This window comes from Manacus candei, unplaced genomic scaffold, assembly GCF_025592945.1.
Source record: "Manacus candei isolate 608988 ecotype Guabito, Panama unplaced genomic scaffold, ASM2559294v1 h1tg000022l, whole genome shotgun sequence".
Taxonomy (NCBI): Eukaryota; Metazoa; Chordata; class Aves; order Passeriformes; family Pipridae; genus Manacus; species Manacus candei.
The window spans coordinates 6,099,224-6,122,646 of NW_026138070.1; the positions used below are offsets into that span (position 1 = coordinate 6,099,224).

The 23,423-nt window shown below is 46.6% G+C and overlaps 1 protein-coding gene across 1 annotated transcript; it reads left to right on the forward strand.

Moving 5' to 3' along the window:
- Positions 1-212: 212 nt before the first annotated feature.
- Positions 213-23,000, forward strand: ATAD3A (ATPase family AAA domain containing 3A). The gene is made up of 16 exons (XM_051786131.1): positions 213-472; positions 1,731-1,807; positions 2,469-2,570; positions 4,018-4,077; positions 4,434-4,503; positions 4,784-4,949; positions 5,909-5,978; positions 8,099-8,254; positions 8,468-8,524; positions 9,456-9,581; positions 10,372-10,496; positions 12,745-12,796; positions 13,682-13,752; positions 16,142-16,309; positions 16,593-16,701; positions 22,593-23,000. The coding sequence occupies exons 1-16, from the start codon at positions 247-249 to the stop codon at positions 22,770-22,772; spliced, it is 1,815 nt and encodes a 604-aa protein (XP_051642091.1). The 5' UTR covers positions 213-246; the 3' UTR covers positions 22,773-23,000.
- Positions 23,001-23,423: the final 423 nt, after the last annotated feature.

Here is a 23,423-nt window from a genome sequence, read left to right on the forward strand (position 1 = left end):
CCCTTAGCAACGCGTCAAACTCCCGTTGCTATGCGGAAGCGCCGTTTGCCTTTTCCCGTGGTTCCGCCTCTTCCCCTCACACAACCAATCAAACCCCGCACGCGGTACCGTCTCTCCAATCACAGATCGGCCCGCCCCGCGGAGCGGGCCAATGGGCAGGCGATCCGCCCCCGGCGCGGGCCAATGAGCGGGCGGTCCGCCCCGCTGCGCAGGCGCGCGGCGCGCCGCGTGCAGCCGCCCGCTCTCATGTCGTGGCTGTTCGGGCTGAACCGCGGGGCCGCCCCGGGCGGTGGCGATGGAGGGGCCGGAGGGGGCCCCGGGGCAGGGACCGGCCTCTCCCTGCCCCCGTCCCCCGGCGGGGCCGCTGCTGGAGGCGCCGGGGACCGCCAGACGCCCAAGGACAAATGGAGCAACTTCGACCCCACGGGCCTGGAGCGGGCGGCCAAGGCGGCGCGGGAGCTGGACGCGTCCCGTGCGTGAGGGGACGGGCGGGGAGGGCGCGGGGTGGGGCTGGCGGGCCTCGGTACCTCAGCGGTGTGTGTGAATGCCCAGAGGGAGGGGTCGGCGATGCACCGGGATCTGCTCGGGGTGTTGCTTGACAGAAACCTCCGAGACTCGTTGGTGAGTTTACAAGTCTCGGCGTTCTTTACTCGGTCATCGTTTCGCGAGAGTGCATCCCGAGGTGTCTCCACTGCAACCGATAGGTCGGCATCACATGGTTGACTTTGAGCTCCCCGCATTCCTGTTTACATATTCATTGGTATTTCCCAACACCTATTAGCATATTTGCATATCCTGTTAACTTATGTACATATCCCCTCAGAGACCTTATAAGGGGCTTCTTCGGGGGTCTTTGGTGCTCTTCTGTGCCTGAACACCCTATAGTTCTGCCTTATGACCTTGTTCAAGGCAATTCACTTGGTTATACAGCAGCTGAGTATTGCTTTGGTGGCTGCCTCAGCTCCTCTCCTCGTTGTCTCTTTGCTTTGCTTGGTTAGTCCCTTTAAATCACTTGGCTCATCCAGATGTAGTTTTTAGGGTAAATTCCACTTACATCTCCAAACCCCGAGGTCAGGGCGTGCCCAGAAGTGGGACAAGAGGAAGAGGCAGGAACTCATGCCTGGGAAGTTCCCCCTGAATATGTGGAAGAACTTCTTTGCTGTGTGGGAACAGATTGCCCAGAGAAGGGTGTGGAGTCTCCCTCACTGGGGATGTCCCAGAGCCATCTGCAATGCTCTGGGACGACCCTGCTGGAGCAGGGAGGTGGGACCAGATGGGACCACTGTGGTCCCTTCCAGCCTGAACCCTTCTGGAATTCTGTGATAACTCATGTCTTGTCGGGTCCTGCTTGGCCTGGGGCAACCTCAGGCTCCTGCCCTGCTCACCCAGGGGTGCTGGAATAGAATCAGAGAATCACAGACTGGTTTGGGTTGGAAGGGACCTTAAAGCTCATCCAGTCCCACCCCCTGCCATGGGCAGGGACACCTTCCACTAGACCTCCAAGCCCCATCCAACCTGGCCTTGGCTGGACCTTCTCTGCTGGTTAAACCTGTTGGCTTCAGGTCATGGGTGTGCTGAGAAGACTCCTGACCATTTTTGCCAGAGAGGGCTGAATGTGCAGCTGCAGAGCTGTGCTCTAGGGAGCCCGAGTGGATTGAGTAGTCTGAGCATCATCTTTCCTGAGAAAAGACCTTTCACTGCCCATAACCTCTCCCTGCTGCCTGTTGCAGGCCATGCCAAAGATGCCCTCAGCCTTGCCCAGATGCAGGAGCAGACCTTGCAGCTGGAACAGCAAACCAAGCTCAAGGTATGTTGGAGCTTTGGAACTCCTCCTGTGTTGTACACCCAGCCCACCTGAGGCAGCTGCCAGGTTTGGAGGGGCAGGAGTTGAAATCTCTGCCCTGCAGAGGATGGTGAGGTTTTCCTGTTGCTGTTCAGCTTCAGCATTATTTGCTGGCATTATTTGCTGAAGTTACTTGCCTCTTTAAAAAAAAAAAAAGTAATTCTGGAAGGTGAAGTACAAGCTGATTTGGCCTATTCTGGGACATACTTTGTTTAAAACTTGCATTTCCTGAGTGGTTTTGTAACTTCTAAGTCACTTCTAAGCTTTTTTAACTTTCAAAGTGGTTTAGAAGGTCACCACAGTTTTGAGGGAATGACAAGGGTTTTCTGTAGGAAACTAAAGCAGTTGAGTGAGTATAGACTCATATATATATTTTAAAGGGATTTAAGGATTATTTGAGTGTTGGTTGGCTTGGTGGGTTTTTTAAAAAATAAATTGTCTTTAATCCTGAAATGGTTAATTATGAGATTTCTTACAGTTATATTTTATGATCATATTTTAGCTTTCTGCTGGCACTGGTCACCTTTTAAGGGCACCACTCTGATTACAGATGGATTTCTTGGAATGTAATTGTCAGTAGGGTTTCTCTGTTAAGTTCATTTGTGATAATTATCCATTTTAACAGGAGTATGAAGCTGCCATAGAGCAACTGAAGAACGAGCAGATTCGGGTACAAGCAGAAGAGAGAAGGAAAACACTCAGTGAAGAAACAAAACAGCATCAAGCAGTAAGGGAATGAGGGGAAAGCCAAGTGATGGGAGACCCTGTCTTCCTTTGTGGAAAAGGCACCAGTGCTTTAATTCCCCCTTTTGGGGTTGGGGGAAAGGGGCTCACGGGCAGCCAGAGGTGTGAGGATGTTCACAGGCTGAGCCCATGTTCTATCCTGGCTTTGTAATGTTGAGCTTGATTTGTAGTTCCAGGCAGCTCTGTCCTCTTGAACTTTTGTTACCAAGTTGTTGAACATCCAAAGGAACTGGCAGCAGCACTTTCTCTCGTTGTGTGCTCTTTGGAATTTTCCTAAAGGACCTTTCAGGGAAGTGTTGAAGGCTTATCAAGTGTATTTGTTAGTCTGGACGGTGAAATGGCTCTGAAGTTATTTGGATTTCAGTTCTTAAGTAGCTTGTAACCCTATTTCTTCCAAGTTTGATCTGTTTGACAGGAAAAAAATATCTTAAGAGGAGAAGGGATGCAGATCTGAGAGTTACCAGAGGGGTCTGTTGTGGAAGTGTTGGTGCTTCCTGGTTTCTTTTAGCATGAGTTACTGTAGTGGCAATAATACTGAAACAGGGAAAATTAAACCTGGCCTTTATGCTGATGGCTCATATATGGTGACTTTTTAATTTGAGAGCACAGGAGATGAGGGAATTGATTAATTCTAATGGGTCACCTAGCTTGGGAAATGAGCTAAAACTGCTTATTTGGCACATGTTGCTTTTATCCTGTCAGGGTTTGGACTTTGAACGGGGCTGGCTCAGGAAGCAGCTGCTCCCTCCAGGGGTTGGCTCTTCACCCCCTGCAGCTCACAAGGCATCATTTGAAGTCAGAGCAAACCCAGTCCTGATTTGCTCCTGAAGTGCCATGTTTTACAGTGGCTGAGGAGATAAATTCCAGGCTGTTCTGCCATCCCTTTGGAATAGGGAATGATTCCACCCCTTGTGCAGAGTTCTCCTTGCTGATGGATATGGACCCTCAGACCACTTCTAGTTGAGTGTAGATGGCTTGGGTTTATTTGCCAGTGGAAAATTGATAGAGAAATTAATGAGGAACAAGTAAATCTATTAAAACCAGAGCCCATGTGACAGCCAGCATATCTTGATAGTTCTATTGCTTGCAGTCACCAGTCCAAATAATGTGTTTTAGAACATGAAATCTATGGTCTTCCCAGTGAAGTAAGTAATTTCTGAGTCAAGAAACACTTGTTCTCTGTTTTTATTTCTGTAACATCTTAAAATGAAGTCAAACTATGTCAGTTTTTCAGCATAGAGGAGATTTTGATGCTGGCTGCCCCAAATTTTACCCTGTTCGTATTCAAACCCAGGATTGTTTTTTTTGGGGTGGGGGGGTTTCCTCACTTTATTTTGGTTTTGCACATTTCAAACCTCATTTCCCTCAGGACCAGGTTCTCTCTTCACTGCCAAATCTCTGTGTTCTGAGTCCTGTTTTCTTTTTTGAAGAGGGCCCAGTACCAGGACAAGCTGGCACGGCAGCGCTACGACGAGCAGATGCGACAGCAGGTAGGGTGGATTCCTCCTCTGATCCAGCTGGGAATTGGGTAGGAGCTCTCTTAAGCCCAAGAGATGATCTGGAGCTGTGCCCTGGCCAAGTGGCTGGTGCTGGGCACAGTTGCTTTCATCTATACTACCTGCTTGGCATCTGCAGTGCTGACCAAATCAAAGACTGAGAATTAGGGCAGAGCAGCCAGGAGCGTGGGATTAGGAGAATAAATCTGGGAGATGGGGAGAGGAAGAATGGACTTCCACCTGAGCACTAGCTTCTTGAAAACATTTGTAGTGCTTGAACTTACACAAATGCCTACTTGATGGAGTTCTTACAACTTTAACACCTCTTCTGCTGTCATCTCTGCCTGTAGCAACTTGCCAATGAGGAGAATCTGAGGAAGCAGGAAGAATCTGTGCAGAAGCAGGAGGCCATGAGGCGTGGTAAGTCATTTTTCTGTGGCTTGTAAGAGTGTGTGGGCATATGAATTCCTTGTACTGATCTTTGACTCTTTGTCCATATTGGTTGATGCTCCATTAATGTCACATTGGCAAGTAACAGGTAAATCCCAGTAGTACCAGAACTACCAGTTGCTTCCAAGATTAGCTTGGCAGCTCCGTTTTGCTTCTCTTCCTTACAAGGGTTCTGCTCTCTGGGATTAAGCCAGCCCAAAAGATTGAGCTGTTCTCCTGGCGTTTGGTTTTGGTTTTTTTTTTTTTCAAGCTACTGTGGAGAGAGAGATGGAGCTGAGGCACAAGAACGAGATGCTGCGGGTGGAGGCGGAGGCCAGAGCCCGCGCCAAGGCGGAGCGGGAGAACGCGGACATCATCCGGGAGCAGATCCGCCTCAAAGCCGCCGAGCACCGCCAGACCGTGCTGGAGTCCCTCAAGTACGTGCAGGGATGAGCAGCAGGAGGGCCCAGCCTGCCTTGGTCCTCTAGCAGAGTTCTCCCATCACGTGGGAAAAGTCGTTTGTTCCTCAGAGCTCTGAGGAATATGTCGGTGTTGTACCCCTTGTGCTCGGGGTGGATCTCAGGGAAAGGTTCTTCCCCCAGAGGCTGGTTGGGCACTGCCCAGGCTCCCCAGGGCAGTGGGCAAGGCCCCAAGGCTGCCAGAGCTCCAGGAGGGTTTGGATGATCCTCTCAGGCACGTGGTGGGAGTGCTGGGGCTGGGCCTGTGCAGGGCCAGGAGCTGGACTCGATGATCCCTCCCAGCTCAGCATATTCTGTGATTCTGAACAGCAGGAGTTGTGTTAACAATTCTCCTTAATTGTGTTAAGGAGAACCCTCTCCTTCACTTGTCTCACTACATTGTCACCTGAATGTGAACCAGACAAGCTATTTGTAGACTTGTGAGTTTTTTACAATTTTTCTATCATATTATTTCAAGCCCCATCCTCTAATATTGAGACTCAGTTACTCTGAAACCCCTCAGTACTTTCACTTTCTGAACATATGCCATAAAGGTAGAAAGCAGTCTGTCTCCAAAGGGGTGGGTATTTAAATTTGGAATTTGTTAATTTTAGGGCCTTTGAAATTTTGAATAACAAAAGAGCTTTAGAATTAAATACCTTTTATTGCAGTTCAGCACCAATAATGTATTAAAGAAATAAATACATACCATCTTGTGGCCAAATGCTTTTCTGGACTTAATCCCAGATCAGGTGTAGACATCAGATGATTATAAATGTATTTGCTGTGTTTGTTCATGTTTCAGTTCCATGGTGAGCCCTCACTTAGCTTTTGACTGGTTCTGAAGAAGATAATTGTAAAATTGTCTTGTAAATTGTTTCAATTCAGTCTTTGAAATCCCCTTTTCTCCTTCTTGCTTTGCTGTTTGCTCACCCCAGGACAGCTGGGATGCTCTTTGGGGAAGGATTCCGTGCTTTTGTAACAGACTGGGATAAAGTTACAGCCACGGTAAGATTGTGATACCTGCCAGTAACTTCCAGAAAAGTCTGTCTGTAAATGTGTGTTAAATCAACTCCTTGCTTTGGTGTGTTTATAAAGTGGAAACCATGATGATCTAAAACTTGCTTTGCTGCTTATATTACAGCTTTATATCTAATTTTGATGTAGCTGAAAGAGCACTTAGAGTACTGTTGTGTCTTAAATAAATCCGTTAAAAACCAGACCAACATCTTTCCACAGGATAAAAGAGCTTCTTAGGGACACAAAGTTGTTTCTCAGTGTACTTCTTGCCACAAAACTTCAGTGAAAATATATTTTTGGTAGCGTGGCTGGTTAAAATGGACATTCTGCTTTAAGTCAGGCACCACCATCTGCTCCACCCTCTAATTTTATACACACAGGCTGGTACAAAAGACACTTTGCCTGAGAGCACTGGGGAGAACAAGACATGCTTTTAAATGGATCCTTTTGTCATCTGTACCTGGGGTGGCTCTGTATTCAGAGCCTTGTGCAGATCAGTGCTTGGTGCTTTTAGCTGTGTATTCACTTGACCCAGATACTGATTTCCTGCATTATGGTCATTTTTGCTTCTGACACGCTCTTGTCTTGTGAATTTGGGACATTTAGGTTAAAAAAAAAAAAAAAAGTAAGTATGTTTTTGGAAAGGGGATAACACAGCTGGAACTCATATTTTCTGTTGCTTTGAAAAATGGCTATAAGGTAAGAACTAGACAGTTATTTTAGGGTTCCTGTGAATGAGGCAGGAATTTTCATCTCTTCCTGCTTATTGTACTGCTCTTTTCCTACCTCTTCCCATCCAAGCAGTACCCCAGATGTTCTGCTCCAAGTTTTTTGGGGCTTGTTATGTTTTTTAGTGGAATTCACTTTGTTTCTTCATCAGAGATCCAGTCCTTTGCATGATAACCAGGTAGGCACTGTAATCAGGCTGATTTTTAGAGTTGGCATGGTAGTTGGGTTCTTGTTTTGATACAGAGCTTATAGCTCTGTTTCTCTGTATCTTGTAAGATGAATGTCAGGGAAGTCCAAAAGTCTGAAATACTTATGTCAGATCCATGCAGGGAGAGGTGTGAGCTGTAACTTTGCTCAGGACTGGTCTAAGAGTGCATGAGATCAGTGGTATCTTGTTTTTAAAAGGGAGGCTGCTAAAAAGGTGAAGCCTCTTCTGTGTTCTGAGCTGAGTCAGGTGTGGAGGTTCCCTTATTCTTTGCATCCCAGAGCTCCCAGTTCTGAACCTTCCACGTTTCCACCCAGAGCAAAAGTGATGTCACCCATTTAAGCAGAGAGAAAGGGAACAGATGGTGTCTCATGGTTTGTTGAGCAGTGCCATCCTTGTTGTCCTTGGGGCTTTTGACCTTGGGCTGTACTTGCAGGAGAAGTCTGCTTACTTTAAAAGCAATTGCTGCAGTTTGCTCTTTTGTCTGTTTGGCCTTTCCCTCATATAAATTATTGGCATCAGCTTTAAGCTGACTCCTAAGCCTGGAGTGTTTCTGCTTCACTGGCAAATCGATGGGAATGTCTCATCTTCTGGGGTTTCTGACACAACAGTCTAATGCAGGGATGGTAATTCCCATGTAATTTTGGTTTTATTCCTCTGGAGCACCTATTTCCCTGTTGTGTTGGGACTGTCACCTTCAGCAGATGTTCCCTGGCTAGTCCTTTCTGTTCCCTCCCGTGCACTGCCTTGGTGGCAGCCCCAATTCAGATGTTTATCCTGGCAGCTTTAATTCAGCACTCATTGTCTTGCATGGTGAGGGGTGGTCTGGCAGACAGCACCTGGTTGATACGGCTATTCGTCTTCATTACTCAAGTTAATTAAGTCTGAAAAGCCCCACACATTTTGAGCAGGATGTACATACCTCTGCACACAGGACTATATCCTGCCCTTGTACTTCCTCTGCCTTTCACTGTGCAGGAGCAGTGAATGCCCTGTGAGCAGGGAGTGTGAGACCGTGACTGTCTGCACAGGGATAAAACACCTTACCAAAAATAAACCCCTCTTGCTCAGCATTCGTCCTTGAATCTTAATTCCCCACCACGGGGCCTGCTCCACGCAACAGCATTGCCTTGCCAAGTGGTTTTGTCCTAATCCTTCCCCCTTTTCTTTGCAGGTGGCAGGTCTGACCCTGCTGGCAGTGGGTGTTTACTCTGCCAAAAATGCCACAGCAGTAGCAGGGAGATACATTGAGGCCCGTTTGGGCAAACCTTCCCTGGTGAGGGAAACCTCTCGGATCACTGTGCTGGAGGCTTTGAAACATCCTATCAAGGTAAAGCTCAGCTTTGCTTCTCTGTTACCCTCAGACACCAGGAGGCAAAACTCCTTTTGCAGCTGGGAACTGTCAGCGGGTCTGAATAAACACAGTGTTGGAGGGAGCAGAGGTGGGCTGAGCTCGCTGGTGTTTTATGACCTTTTTGTCCAGGCGAGCTGTTAAAAAACTGTGGCTGTTTTCTGTGTGAGTAATTGAATTTGTCCTCTCCAGGTTGGTAAACGTCTCACCAGCAAGGCTCAGGATGCCCTTGAAGGAGTTGTTCTCAGTGTGAGTACTCTTGTTTCCCTACCTTGCTCCGTGAAGGATGGCTTTAGAATCTAAATAAGAAGGGCTGTTTCCTTAAACTCACTTCAAAAGCTGTAATTCCAGCAATTTTGGAGGCATAGCACCCTTGGGGCTCTGAGACCATAAATAAGCTCCTGTGTTCAGTGTGACATGCATTAAGCAGTCTGTTAACCTTTTTTCCTCTGTAAAAAGCAGTTGGAAATCGTAGCTCAGTCCTTGCTCTGCTGCAGTTTCTCTCTGTAGTCAGCATGTTAAGATTCACATTCCACTTGTCCCATCTGATCTCGAAGGATTATTGAACCTTCATCTGCTTGTAGGCCAAAAAGTCTTAAGCACTGTGTGCATTTGCCCATCTTTGAATGGTTCTTACCTTACTAATTCTGTAGCTGCTTCTGTGTATTTGCTTCTGAGTTTGATTCCTGGATATATCAGGCAAATTTAAGAGCTCCTTGAATCTGCTGGGGAAAATGCTCCTGCAGGAATAGCTTTCTCCCAGTATCCACAAATGCAGTAATGAATATAAACATGACTTATGAAGGAGTTAGCACTGGAAAGAGTTGCTTATGTTCTGACTTGTCCCTCCCAGGGCATCCAATAGGAAGTGAATATTTAGGTGTTACCTGTAGTGGTTACTATATTATATTTAGGTGTTATCTGTAGTAGTTACTGCACTGCTTCCTGCACTGCTGCTTTTTCTTATAAAAGAATTGTAGCCAAGTGGACAGAAAATGGAGTAAATCCTGACATAGGACAGGAAATGAGCCTGGTCTGGAGTCAGGAGCAGCTGAAGTTAAGACTTAAAAGCTTGAGCCTGTCGGATGCTGCCTCCTTCTTGCAGGTACTGATCTGGGAACCTGGTAGGTGCAGGTCTCTTGGTCCTTTCTGTTCCTTAAGTTTAACTCTTCTCTTGCAGCCCCAGTTAGAAGCTCGTGTGAGAGACATTGCCATAGCAACCAGGAACACAAAAAAGAACAAAAGCCTGTACAGGAACATTCTCATGTACGGTCCCCCTGGCACTGGGAAGACGCTCTTTGCCAAGGTAAAAACCCTGCCAGGGTTGTGCCAACCTGCATCTTGCAAGGTGCTCAAAAAACCTCAGGGGCTGAGCACCCTCCCTGGGCTGAAACCTCTTGCTGGAGTATTGCTCAGCATTGTGTTCCTGTGTTGGGAAGGGAGGAAAGGGCAGCCAGGCTGCTCCAGCTCTGAATTACTGCACTCACTTGGGTTCTAGTGCAGAGCATAGGCAGGAGAGCCCTTCCATCTGGGAAAGGCACTTGGCAGCTGGGACTCGTGGAATCACAACAGCAGCCACCTCATGTCCACCTCTTTGATTTTATGCACTCATCTAAGGAGAGTCTTTCCTTTCTTTGCTTACAATCCCAGAGCAGAGACAGGCATGGCTTCACTGTGCATGTGCACTGCCAGGATGCTTTTTACATGGATTTGAGTCAGAATTTCCATTTTTCCTTGCTCTTCAGTGCTTGTCCACAAGATCTGAGGTTTCAAAAACTTACTTTAACAGTGGCAGATTTGACATGCTGCTGCAAGTTGGATTTTGTTTTCCTCTATCAGTACATTAAACCCCTATCCCAAGAGTTTTCTGACAGCATGCCACCTAGTTTGGATTTTGAAAGCAGTAGAGATGGACAGAAGTGGAAGAAATAAACAATACACAAGTAAAAGTTGCCACTAAGTGACTAAAGTACTCCCTTTTCTAAGCATACTTACCCTCTGCTAATAAGCACACTGATAGGAGTAAACTAGTTTTGTCTCCCTCATGTTCAGTGGCCTTGCAGTGAAAGGAACTCTTTGGTTTTGTTTCCTTCCAGAAATTAGCTGTGCACTCAGGCATGGATTATGCCATCATGACAGGAGGGGACGTGGCCCCCATGGGGCGGGAGGGGGTCACAGCCATGCACAAACTCTTTGACTGGGCCAACACCAGTAGGAGAGGGTAAGTACATGTTCCCCTGGGTCCTGAATCAGGTTCTTGCTCAAAAAAACTCACCACAGCAATTTAGTTGCTTTTACTGAACAGTGCTAGTGCACAGAGGAGGTAACACTGACCAAAGGTGACATCTGAAGTTTTCCTGGAATGGGTGAATTCTTGCTGCTGGTAATATTTAAAAGGCTGAATGAAAGCTTTTGCTCTTCTGTTCCCTCAAACCCTCCTTGTTTACCTCAGATTTTCCAGATCAGTCATAACTGGATTGTCTGCTGATCTCACCAGGCAGGGGGGGAAGATATTGCCCACTTGAAAGCTGGGACACATTTCTTTCAGGGTGATGAGTGTTCTGACAGAAGTAAGAAGATTTAGCACAAATGGAAGTGCAACCAGTTGTTTACACTCTCTGAATATTATCTTCCCTCCTCTGCTGCTCAGATTATAAACACTGATAGTGCTTACTTTTGAGTCTCAAGCAGAAGCAGTGAATTGAAAGAAATAAATGAGGATAAGGAGGAGACAGATGCTAAAGGCATTGGCATTAGGTGTAAAAGTCACAAGCTGTTGTGCCTTTAATAGCAAACTTCTATCTGCAAATAAGCATATTCATGTTGAGGCTAAATCTTGACTCCCTGATTTTGTAAGAGCATGGAGTTAATTTGCTCATCCTAATGCAAATGGATTTGTGCAGTGCAGAGGTAGATAAGAAGTTGCTTGTCCAGCCAGGATGTTAAAATTCAATATAGAATTTTCAGTGGGTGTCAGTTTGGGTTTTGTGCTGTCTTGATCTCAGGTCTTCTGTAAATGTGGCTAACCAGTGATTTATGTGTTCTCTGATTGCTTTAGATGGACATTATCTTGCAGTGTCTGTTTTAATCCTTGCTGCATTCGTCACCTAAATGTTTCTATTTCCTCTTAAACCAAAAAAAAAAGCAGAGAAATGTCCTAAAGATTTAAATTTTTTAAGCTTCTCCTACCCTGAGGAGCTATAGAAGGGAAGGTGTAAGAATTTAAGGGAGCTTAGAAACAGAAGTTGGAAGAGATGTGAGGATACTCAGCTGGATGAAGACTGCTGGATGCTCCCACTAAAGAATTCTTTCACAGCACTGCCTGGATCTGAATTTCTCTGCCCTGATAAAAACTTCTGTGCATTTGAACTTCATACACCTCAGATAGCCATTTTCTGAGGGTCCTGATCAAAGGTTACATGTGTCCACATCAATATTCTCACCTCCAGTAACACTGAAGGATTTAAGCAGGTTTTGCTCTGAATCTCCACCAGTTTTAGCTGTGAGTAGTGTTGCCTTTATTAGCTGAAAGCTGTTGTGATAAAAGACACTTCTCTGTAGCTGAGAATATTTTCAGAGAAGCTGGGGTTGAGTAAAAGATGTTAATAGGCCCTGAAATCCCCTGGAAGAAAGCTGGGTTTGAAGCTTGGCAAGAAGGTAATACAAGCCGTGACAGCTTTATGAGCAACTCGGTTCTGTTATTGATAAACATCTTTACAGGCTTAGTCTCTTGGGAAGAGCACTGCCCTTGGGTTATAAGTGAATTTATTTTTGTGAATAATTCATGGACTTTATTAATTCACTGCTCCACAGGTAGTAAAACCCTTAGTGCTAGTGTGGTTTGGAAGAGAAAAAACCCCTCTAAACAACAAAGCAAGTTGAGGAGAGGACTCTGGGTTGAGGTTTTCAGAATGGTACAAGGAAGAAAAATGGCAGGAAGGTGCCATTGTCACCAAGACTTCTTCTGTGCTTGTGTGCCTGTCTTGTACCCCTGCACACATCTCTCTAAATAGGAAGGAATGCTAAAATAAGCACTCTCTGCCTTTCAGATGTCTCCTGCAGCTTGGCAGTAACACACCAGCACTGTCAGATACAAGCCCACTGCCAAACCATGCCTGTGAAAACTCCTAGATATTTAAAAATCCAGGGGAGTTTAAGGTCATGGGCCCTAGAATTGCGTCAGTCTTCTTCTGAACAGCAGGAAAAACAACTCCAGAGGCCTGGGGTCAGATTTATGGCCTGAGGTGTCTCAATCCCATCCCTTTCTCAACTGCTGGGCCGGGCCAGGTGCAGTGGAAACGTTGCTGCAGCTCAGTGAGAAGCGTTGCCTGAAGAAATGAGTTTGCTTGTGCAATCCCTTGGGTGTTCACCTGGGCACAGCTCTGGGTGCCTGGCAGTGGGGCAGGAGGGTCCTTGGGCTGTCTGAGCCTCACTAACCCGTGTCCTGTTGCTGTGCTTTCCTCTTGCAGCCTCCTGCTGTTCGTGGATGAGGCGGACGCGTTCCTGCGGAAAAGGGCCACGGTGAGTGCTCTCTGTGTCTGTCACCAGCCAACAGCCCTGTTCAGTCTCATTAACTGCCTTCCACTGGCCAAAGATGAGAGCTGGCAGGGGCCTCGCTGCTCACCTAATTAACTGATGCAGAGACAAGACACCAGCACCTCACAGCTCAATGCAATGAGCATCTCCAGGCTGGCTGAGAATCTCTCCCTGCAAAGGATGGGTGGCTCAGTCTTCAGGGGGGCTTTGCAGGAAGGAAAGAGGCAAATCTTGAAAACAAGAGGAGGTTGCTCACACTGCAGAGCTGGTGCCCTGCAGGGTGTGTGTTTTCTCCCAACAGATATTTATCTTAGGGAGGTTTTCGTGACAAAACTGCTTTTTATCATTGGCAATCATTTTAATCGTTAGCAAAGCTACACCAGCATCTTCCCCTGTACAAATAATCTGTGTTTTCAAAGTCAGTCACCACATTCTACATTCAGTCTGGACCTGCTACTTGGACCCCAGTGGTCTATTTAAAGAGCTCTCCCTAGAAAATAACTTTGAGTGTATAAGTGAATTCTTTGCTCTGGCTTATTTTCCTGCATCTTACTGGACTTCCCAGCTAAAATGGTGTTCAGCAGGGAAAGCCACCTGGGCCAATGGGTGGAGCCTTGGGTTTGGAATCAAGAAAATCACTGGATGAGTGTGGATAAATATGTAATCTCTCTACTGGAAGCTTTAGTTCCTAACATTTCTCCTGGGTATACAAATTGATCCTTTTTCTCCAAGGTATTACAGTGCTTTGGATTCTACTGTAATTCAAGTGCTTGACAATAACAGAACTCCCTTTGTCCATAATGCTGCTCAAAGCTGTGACCTGGCTGCAGAGCCCAGCAGTTGATCTTCCTTTGGATTTCATCTTTGCAGGAGAAAATCAGTGAAGATCTCAGAGCAACTTTAAATGCATTCCTGCACAGAACAGGGCAGCACAGCAACAAGTGAGTATCCAGTTCCAGCCCTTACAGCAGTTGGTGTTTCTCTGGATTGAGGAGAATCTAAGAAGGGTCTGTGGTGTACAAATGAAAGTTGGAAATTATATGTGCTGCTGAGGGCTTAAAAAAAATCTGCAGAGAACATCCCCTTTTCAGTTTATGTACTGAATGCAGCTCGGAAATCAGAACTATGGAGAAATTCTTTCCTGAAACCAGGATGGTGTTTGGACACCTTGATTAATATTTTCTTTTTGATAAGTTGCTGTTTATACAAGAACAGTATTGGGCCTGTGAAAATCAATATCACAAAAGAGAACTCAGAGTTGATCCTGGCTGGATGCTTCAGGAGCTCTTGAAAAAAATGCTTCAGCAGGTGCTTCTTTGAGCTGCTGCTCCTCTCCAGTGCTTTGGTGACCTCTTTCCATCTTGTGCATGTGTGAGCAGGAACTTTGGGGCAGATGAGTTCAAATCTAACTCCATTTCTTTCGCCTGAGCTGCTCAGAACATCTGTGAGCAGCCTTGCTCATGAATTTAGGGATCCCAGAGCTGTTCCCTTCCTGGATTTGCCAAACATGGGATTGCAGGGCTGAGCTGGCAGATGTCTGTGTGTGTGTGACTGTCACTGTCCATCCATCCATGCTCACCATGTCACATTGATGTCACCTTCCTGCACAGCACTGCTTAGTTTAACAAAACCCCTTTCCTGGCTGTCATAATAGAGAGGTGACCTTTCCTCGACCTTTTTCAAATAATATTTGATTTTTTTTTGGTGTGTGTGAACTTTACTTAGTTGTTAAACTTGTACAAAGAAATTGAGCCAACAAGAAAAGTTGTCTCTGTCTGTATGTGGGGAAGTGAGTTTCTTGTGATGAATTGCTCCCTTAGTAGTGTTGGAATGAAATACCTGTTATAGTAACCTCATGACATTGAAATAAATATTCTGGAAGGACAAAAGCAGGGCATTTTCTGTCCTTGGGGTATCTTGAACTTATTAGAACCAATGCAGTTCTAACTGGTGATTGCTTGTGTGTAGCTTCTCTGTCACAGGGAGGTGCCTGGGAAGATATGCCTTCCCAAAAAAATGAATAAATTGTTAGAAAACAAGGTGTTGAGCCTGCAAGAACTTTGTTTTTCCCTTTGGGAGGATGGCAAGTCTCTTCTGAAATTATACATCAAGTTGCTCTATAAAGCTGAGTTCATTATTATTGTTATTAATTGATATTGTACTTGCTGTTTCAATAATAAATACAATAAATCTTTGCACTGCAAGGCAGGGGGTGGCAGGGGGAGGGTTCTTTCTTTCCCCTGATGTTAAATTGCTTTAGCAGAGCTCTGGGTCTGTTTGGGTGCTGTGGGTGCTCTTCCTGCCCTTAGAGCAGTTGGGCAGATGTTGAATTCAGCCCTGATTTAAACCATGAGCCATTCTAGGACACTGAACATGCCCTTTTGTGATTCATGCACTGCTTTTTACTTCTGAACAGCCTTATTGCTGCTTTGGGCAAGGAGGAGTCCTGGATCCATGAATGGGAGTTCACTTGAATAAGTGTAATGGGGCATGTAAATGTGGCAGCTTTGGTGAGACCCTGAGGAGAACTGTTACTTGAGCAGTGAATTGTCAGCAGCATAACTAAGCAATGTGAATTGCTGGCTTAAACGTCCCAAAATCTTCTTGCTGGGTATCTGACTGCAAATGCCAACATCTCTTGCTCATTTGTATCATTGTCATGATAGAAATGAGCGGTGCCTGAGTGTCAGGTTGAATGTCAGCCCTTTATCCAGGCTGTGTTTCTGCAGCTTGGGGGAAGTCCTTGTTGGTAGAAAAGCCACAGTTTCCTGCCTCTGTGGCTCTTGAGTTGGCAAAGTTATCCTCAGAAATGACAGCAAGGAACACAGCCCCTTGTAGACTATGATTCAAACAGACAGGAGGAACGTCGATATTCCAATAGCTGTGGTTAAAAGCCCATGGCAAATTATTATGCACTATTAAGCTGGTAACATCAATTAAAGCATTAAAGTATTGGCACAGGGAAGAAGCATCATTACAAAGCAAAAAAAAAAAAATAAAAAGGATTTCTAGCTTCAAAATGCAGCAGGAGAGAGCAGGACCTGGAAGCAGCACATCTGTACAGTGGAGCAAAGCTTGGTAAAACAAAGCATCTTTGGTTCATAATGTTCATTCTGAATGTCTCTCTCTGTTCCAAATAGCCCAAACAGCACTGCATTTTAGCATGAGGCTTGAGATGCTGTTACAAAGCTGTTTCTAGGGCATCTTCATCTTCCCAGGTGATGAAATGTCTTTGGTACCGACCGTGGCAGTTCCCGATGTTCAGACGAGTTCATTGATTTTTGTTTTTATGATTTTTTGAGTCTTCCCTCTCTTGTTTCATCATTCCAGGTTTATGCTTGTTTTAGCAAGCAACCAGCCTGAGCAGTTTGATTGGGCTATCAACGATAGGATAGATGAGATGGTGAACTTTGATCTGCCCCAGCTGGAGGAACGGGAGCGGCTCGTCCGGATGTATTTTGATCGGCATGTCCTGAAACCAGCCACAGAAGGCAAACAGTGAGTGTCCCTGCACACCTCCCACCCTGGGGAATTCTATTGCTTTTCTTCTTCTCCTTTTCTGTGTATTTTGTATTTTGTCACTTTAACCAAGTTAAGATTTGGAGAGATGCCTCTTCCTGTCACAGGAGGAGATGCCATCCTAGGATTTTGTGCCACAGTTTGTTGTGACCTTAAAATTCAGGAGGCTGCTGCACTGGAGGCAATAATGCAAGTAGGAACACCATTGGAACTCCTGTCATGTGGCTAAATGTCAACTAACCCTGGTCCCTCTGTCTCCCAGGAGGTTGAAGTTGGCCCAGTTTGACTATGGGAAGAAGTGCTCGGAGATCGCCAGGCTGACCGAGGGCATGTCTGGGAGAGAGATCTCCCAGCTTGCTGTGGCATGGCAGGTGAGTGGGGCTTTCACTCTGGGCTCCTTCTCCCTTTCTGGAAGGTTTGAGGGTTTGATTTTGGAGTCTTGGAGCTTCCCTTTGAAAGCTCCATTATGTCCAAAGGGTGGTCCCAGAACACTTCTGGCTCTGAGGTGAGTGTCAGAGCATCAGCACAGTTCCTCATCTCATAAACAGGAACAGTTCTGATCATCATAAATCATTCAGGTTGGAAAACACCTTCAAGGTCACCAAGTCCATCACTGATAGAAGATCCCTTACTGAATTTAAGTAAAGCAGGTGAGTTTGAAATGGGTTGGGGCAGATCATGCTGGCCACGACTTGTGGTCCAGCTCAGGAGATGCCTCGTGTTGTTGCCCTCAGGTATCGACAGCATTAGGGCACTAAACCACCCTGCTTCCCTACTTTGTTCTAAACACATTTGTAGTGCAACTGGAGTAGTTAAAGAAACAAAACTAACTGGAAATGGAGCTGAAAAAAATAAGGTATTTCTTCCATTTATTTCTCCCTGTATAGAAATAAAAAAATGCAGTCACTTGGAGTACAATTATTCATGTGCTTAACAAGCTTAAGTGCTTTTATTTTTAAAATCAGGCTTTCACCTGGTTTTGTCACAGCTGCCAGTTTCTTACTGGATTGTGCATTTTCATTTCATAGAAATATCAATGTAAGGAATATGCTCCAAATTGTATGTCGTGTAACTTACTCATGTCAGCTCCCTTTCAGGGATTGAATAAACAAAGCAGCTTTTTGTTTAGTTTTTAAATTTTTTATTTAGTTTAGCAGTTCACAAACATTTTACAAAGTTTGTGCATTTCATTCCTCCTGACACCCTTTTTCCGCCTTTAAAGGTACAGAAAATATTTATCCTTCCTGATCTAAATTAATTTAAACTGCAGTAGTCATGAGCTGAGGTCCAAAGCCACCATTTGAGAGCTGTTATTTTATTCTTTGGTAGCACACAGCTGGTTAATTTTAGTATGTGAATTTTGTGTTACTGAAGCATATTTCAAACTGTGTGCTGACACCTGCCCCATGTGTGCTAAAGGCTTTGCTGCCAGGTATTTCCAGTAATAAAAAGTTGTGATAAATGATCCTTTGCTTTTTATCACCCCTTCCTTATCTGCAAGCTTGTCATTAATCCCCAGGAATGACCTCAGCTTTTATCATTTATCCTTTAAGTGATCATGAAGGAAGGGGAAGGTGGGAGTGACTAATTCCTTAGTGTTGCACTGATAGCTTTTTAAAATGTGCCTCATAGTGCCAAGCCTATTAACAAGGTTCAGTGTCAAATTGCAGCAGGAAGTTCTCTCCTCTCTGCCATCATAAAACACTCAAAGGGTTTAAAAAAAACCCTGCAGGAGAGGGTGGGCAAAAATACTCGAATTGGTTTGATGTAGAAGCTGCAAGAAGCTTCATCTGTGTCAAAATCAAAGTTGCTGGTGTGCTGGAACAAGGGGCAGGAAGGGAAGTGTGATGTGCCAGGGGTAGGTGCTAAAATAGCCCAGGTGGTGACTGGACATGTGGACACATTTCCTTGGGAGATGGCTGATGGGTGCAGTTGTGAGGGCATCCAGAATGGGATACAACTTGTCTTCAGCACTGCCCTGGGAGCTCCCTGGCAGAGCTGTTGATCCTCAGTGCTTCTGGAAGTGCTTTTTCAGTCACTGGGTCAAGGAATTTGGAGCTGTGACCGACTGGAGCTCAACCAGAGCTTAACAGAAGCTGTGTTTAGGTGTGGCCACTGAGCTTGGACTGTGGCAGTTTGGTTCTGCCTGTGTAAAGCACCAAGGTGTGGCCCTTCAGAAGGTGTGGTTAAAAGCCTCTCTAAGCAGGTATTTTAGGTACTCTAAACCCCAGCTGATCTCCTGAGTGGTGCTGGTGTTTTGGGGCCTGGGTTAGCACTGACAGAGAACTTGCAGGGATGTTTGTAGCTGGTGCAGTGCTCTGGGCTGTCAGGGCAGGATTAAGGCTGCAGTTTGACAAGCATTCCTGGCAGTGCTATTCCTGCCTTACATTCCTGCCTTCCTACTCTCCTTCCCGTGGTGCTGGAGCACCCCTGTGTATGGCTGTGCTGTGAACTGGGTCAGGGAGCTGAGCAGAGTTAAAAATAGCCTGGCAAGGCAAGTTAACTGCATAGCTACAGTGCTCTGGCACATCCCAGGGAGGGGGTCAAGGGAAGTGGGGGCTGTAGGAACCACATCACTGACTCAAAAAGTGCTCATCAGGCTTCCCTCAGCTGGATGGAACAGCTGTAGGGTGGTTGTGTGCTACAGATCCACTGTTAACTCTCGAGCTGTTGGTCTTTTAAACTCCCTATGTAACTGAATTTTGGATTCAAGATGCTGCATGCCAAAGATGGCTGATGTGGGAAATAACCTGGTCACAGAATCATTGAATATCCTGAGCTGGGAGGGGCCCACAAGGGTCCTCAAAGCCCAATTCCTGACCCTGCCCAGGATAAACTCAGTAATCCCCCCCTGTGCCTGATGTGAGCAGCACCTTTGTGAATGCACACTTGAGTTTTAATCATGTCCTCGGGGACCTGATGGAGTTGGGAGGTACCATCAGCTCTTCCTGGCTTCCCTGGGATCATCTCTCCTGGCCAGAACCGAATCTCAGAGATGGTTTGGGGAAGGGTGAAGTTCTGAAGCAGCTGGAGGAGAAACCATCCCAACTGTCAGCTCTTGCAGGAGTACCTGGGCAGCAGCAGTGCCACTCTGAAAATATTTTTGGATTCTTCTGCCAATATCACCCTTTAACAAAAGCATCTCAGTTAAACTGAGCAATAGCTGCAGCTTTCCTGGGCTTAATTCCACCATAAGCTGGGCTTGAGATGGATTGCCTGTCATTTACACCAAGTTCTAGTTCACCCTTGTTTCAGTCTGGCTTGATTGGTCCTGAATTTACCAACAGAAAAAAAAAAAAATAAGATGCAGAAAGGCAGAGAGTGTAACCTCTAGCACTGGGAAAAATATTGCTGTCTGGCACAGCTAATAGTCTGCGTGCTAGAAATCCATTTTAATCTCTTCTGCAGGAGACTGAGCATTCCCTTTTGTCCTTGTGCTTTTCCATCCCCCTGATCTAACCCTTTAGGACTAGAATATGGGCTGGATGAATTTATACACTGAAAAATTCCCCTCAGATCTGTTTATGGTTCTGCACACTGTACTTAAACCCCTTGATCTGCTTTAGATAAAATGTCAAAAAAAAAAAATCAACCTTTCACTATTCCAAGCTGTAATCTTGGAAAACTGTTTTGGCAGTGCTTCAGGAGAATTCCCAGGAGTTTTATGTCCCAGTGTGAGCTTCCTGTCATTTCCTTGCCTTTTATGACACTGACATAAATGCCTTTTTGCTCCCTGAACCTTGTTTGTATTTTAAAAATAGTGCTTGTGTGGTTTGTTGTTTTTTTTTTTTATCAGGCTATTTTTATTATAAATGTGATTCAAAGGATACAGATTAGTCTGGCCAGGTTAAAATAAACCATGAGTCTTGGCTGAAATGAAGCATTAGGTCATCTGGGCTGGACTTGTCATCTGTTCCTCCCTCTATTTCCCCACCAAACACTTTGTTTTCAGCTTATTTTGGAATTGGATTTGAGCAGTAAACCAGGAATAGCTGCACTGGAGAAAATGGGTTAAAATGTGTCCATGCAGGAGGCAGAGGTATGAATATAAATGAGGCTTGGTACCATTTTTGTGTGTGTGCAAGCTACTCCCAGAAGGGGCAGCTGCTTCTCCCATTTGCTTTCTTGACAGCAAGGGCCTTAAGGCTTTCTAAAAATAGAAAGTCATTGAGAAAATCAACAGAGCGTGAACTGCACAGCTTTGCAGGAGGTTCCACAGTGGGCTGGATGGGCTGTGCAGTGGCAGGGAGGAGGGGAGGGAAGAAAGACATCCTCTCTCTGTGCTGTGGAGACACATCAGTGCATCCCAGGAAAGCACCTTGTCCCTTTTCAGACACCCAGCCCTCCTGCCTGGAGGGGCTGTGTTGGCAGGTCCTGCAAAAGAAAAACAAAATAGAAAAGGGGGTGAGTGAAGACAGGTCAGGCTGTGATGGGTGTTGGGTAAATATTTGGCAGGTTGTGGAAGCTGTGCTTTCCTCCTGGTGGTGTGGAAGTGGCAGGCTGGCTGTGCTGAGGATGCCTCCTGCTCTGCCAGTGAAAGCAGGACAAGTGCTTTTAATGCAGAGTGAATTCTCTGTTTGCAGACCTTCTCCTTCCCTGTGGCCACTGTTTACTCCTAATCTCAAGCAGGAGCATTAGCCTAACCTCTCACTGCTGCCTGAAGGAAGGATTGCAAGGGTTTTGCACGGGGAAAGATCTTTGCAAAGGATTTGATGCTTCTTGCAGGAAAAACCAGCACCTGCCAGCTCTGTGGTTTGTGCAGCAAGACCTTTTGTAAGCTAACCAGTTCCCCAAAAAGGGCTGGAAAGTAGGTTAGAGGAGGCTGAGAACCAACTTGGGTGACCTTTTGCTCATTTCTTGAAATAATTATTCCTCCTGCAGTGAGGTAACACCAATCTAATAGGCAGGTATAGCTTACAGTACTGGGATAGTACCAGTACAACAGCTTATCCTGGGGTTTGTCTTCTCCCTCATCATCACATAGACAGGGGGTGCAGGAAATGGTCTCACTGGAGTTTGTTTCTGTGGTGCTTTTGCAGTAAACTTCATTTCTTGGTATAACTGACGTTTTGCACCATTAATGATTGATGGAGCCTGTGTGTAATACCTTAGAAACACACTTCAGTCTGTCGTGAAAGCCCAAGTTAATATTCCTGCCTGGGATGTTGCAAACCCTGCAGAGAGAATGTGGCAGTGCAGGATGTGACAGCTCTGTGGAAGGAGGTGTGGACAGAAGTTTGGGGCTGTTTGGGGCAGGCAGTGTGGGTGTGAGAAGCTGGAGGGGGTCCCACCGTGGGTGGTGTCAAGCTCCCTCATTCCATAGCTGCACAGGGAACAGGACATGGATTTGCTCTCAGGAGCACTTGCAGGGGGAGGAACCAGATTTAGAAATCTGCAGCCTGGGAGTTGCTCTGTTTCCTTGGAGATGGGTGCAGTTAACAGCATAAACATCCTCCCCTTCCTCGGAGGGACTGGCTGCACGTTGTCACCTGCAGGAGGATCAGTGCAGTTCCAGCTGCCCTGGGTGTGGGGACAAGAGGGACAGTCCTCTTGCTGCAGCTGGAGAGGAGTCACACAGCCCTGCTTCCCCTGGAGGGTGTTTGGCAAAGATGTCAGGAGTTTACAGCCCTTTCTCTGGGGAGCTGTGATCAGATCTGTGCTGCCTGTTGTAGCAGCTACAGGACCAAGTGCTTACCAAGCAGAACTGGAGGGACAGGGACTGTGGGATGAGTGGAGGGGGGACAAAAGGGAAGGTGCTGCGGGCAGATGAGTACAGGGGGAGAGCTGACACATGAGGAAAGCAAGATCAGTGCATGTTAGACATCACTGTCGAGGTGCCACCTCGCCCATGTTCCCCCCAGCATGTTAGTTCTGCTGTGCAGGTGTTTCAGACGGTTCCTGTTGCCTTGGGTGGGCTCATTCAATCCCCATCCTGCCCCCGTTGCTCTTTACCTTACTGGCTCCCCTCGTGCAGGGCTTCTGAAGCAGGAGAGGAAATCTACACAGGCCAAGTGTGGCTGCAGCCTGACCATGAGTTCAGCATTAGGAACCCGTGGCTTTGTCTCTCCTGAAAGCAAAGATCTTGTCTCTCCCAGGAAATCCAGAGGCAGGAGGGCAAAGGATGTCAGTGACTGCTCCGGGTGCCACCCCTGACTGAGAACCAGCCTGGGGCTTGTGTTGGGGGCGTATGGGAGAAAGCATGCATGGAGAACAAGAGAGAATTGCCATCCCTGACCTGTCCCTCCTCCCTTTTCCTCTCCAGGCAGCAGCCTATGCCTCCGAGGACGGCGTTCTCACCGAGGCCATGATCGACGCCCGCGTGGCCGACGCTGTGCAGCAGCACAGGCAGAAGATGGAGTGGCTGAAAACAGAAGGTGCTGAAGAAAGCAAAGGGACTGGCAGGAACCCCCTGCTGCCTTTCCCCAAAGGAACCCCGGTGTGAGAAGTCTGCAGGCTTCAGACCAGCGTGCGTGGGGCCGAGGCCCCGGGAGAGAGCTGGGAGGGTCTTGTGGTTTGGTGGGATCATCTGCTGAGAGCAGTGTGTCCTTTGGTGCAAGGGAGGGGATGCTGCCTCAGCCTGCCTTGGGTCTCGTGGTTTGAAACAGCACCAGAAAACAACATGGTTTAAACGAGGCAGAAGCAACTGAATTAAAGGACCCCCTTGCTGAAATACCACTGACTGTGTTGGTCTGTGTGGCCTCTCCTGCTGGAGGGGCCCAAACCCCAAATCCTCACAGGGAGAGCCCAGGGCCTGTCCAAGCCTGCTACTCCTGTGTATTTGTAGGGTTTACGTCCAGCAGAGGTTTTTCTCACCTTTTTTCCCAGCTCCATGACCTGTCTCCTTGCTCATGTCCCCACATGTGGCATCACTCTCGTGTTGTCCTTCCCAGACTCAGAGCAGGCTTTGTGTTACAGAGGTGGATTTGGTGTGAACTCACCTGGTTAACTTGGAGTCAACACAGGTAGTCTGAGAGAAGCCTCGGGTATTTTTCCCCCAGGTAACTCCCCTTCCTCTTCAGGAGGTGAGCAGGCAGGGCTCAGGGGGTGTCTCTGGCACGAAGGTGTCCAGCACAGTTCTAGAGATGAAAGGGGC

Excerpts from the sequence above, each read along its gene's own strand:
- ATAD3A (XM_051786131.1), top strand. The coding sequence starts at position 247 with ATGTCGTGGCTGTTCGGGCTGAACCGCGGGGCCGCCCCGGGCGGTGGC. Across the intron at positions 5,979-8,098 it reads GGGATAAAGTTACAGCCACG|GTGGCAGGTCTGACCCTGCT; the intron begins GTAAGATTGTGA and ends TTTTCTTTGCAG. Across the intron at positions 16,702-22,592 it reads AGCTTGCTGTGGCATGGCAG|GCAGCAGCCTATGCCTCCGA; the intron begins GTGAGTGGGGCT and ends TTTCCTCTCCAG.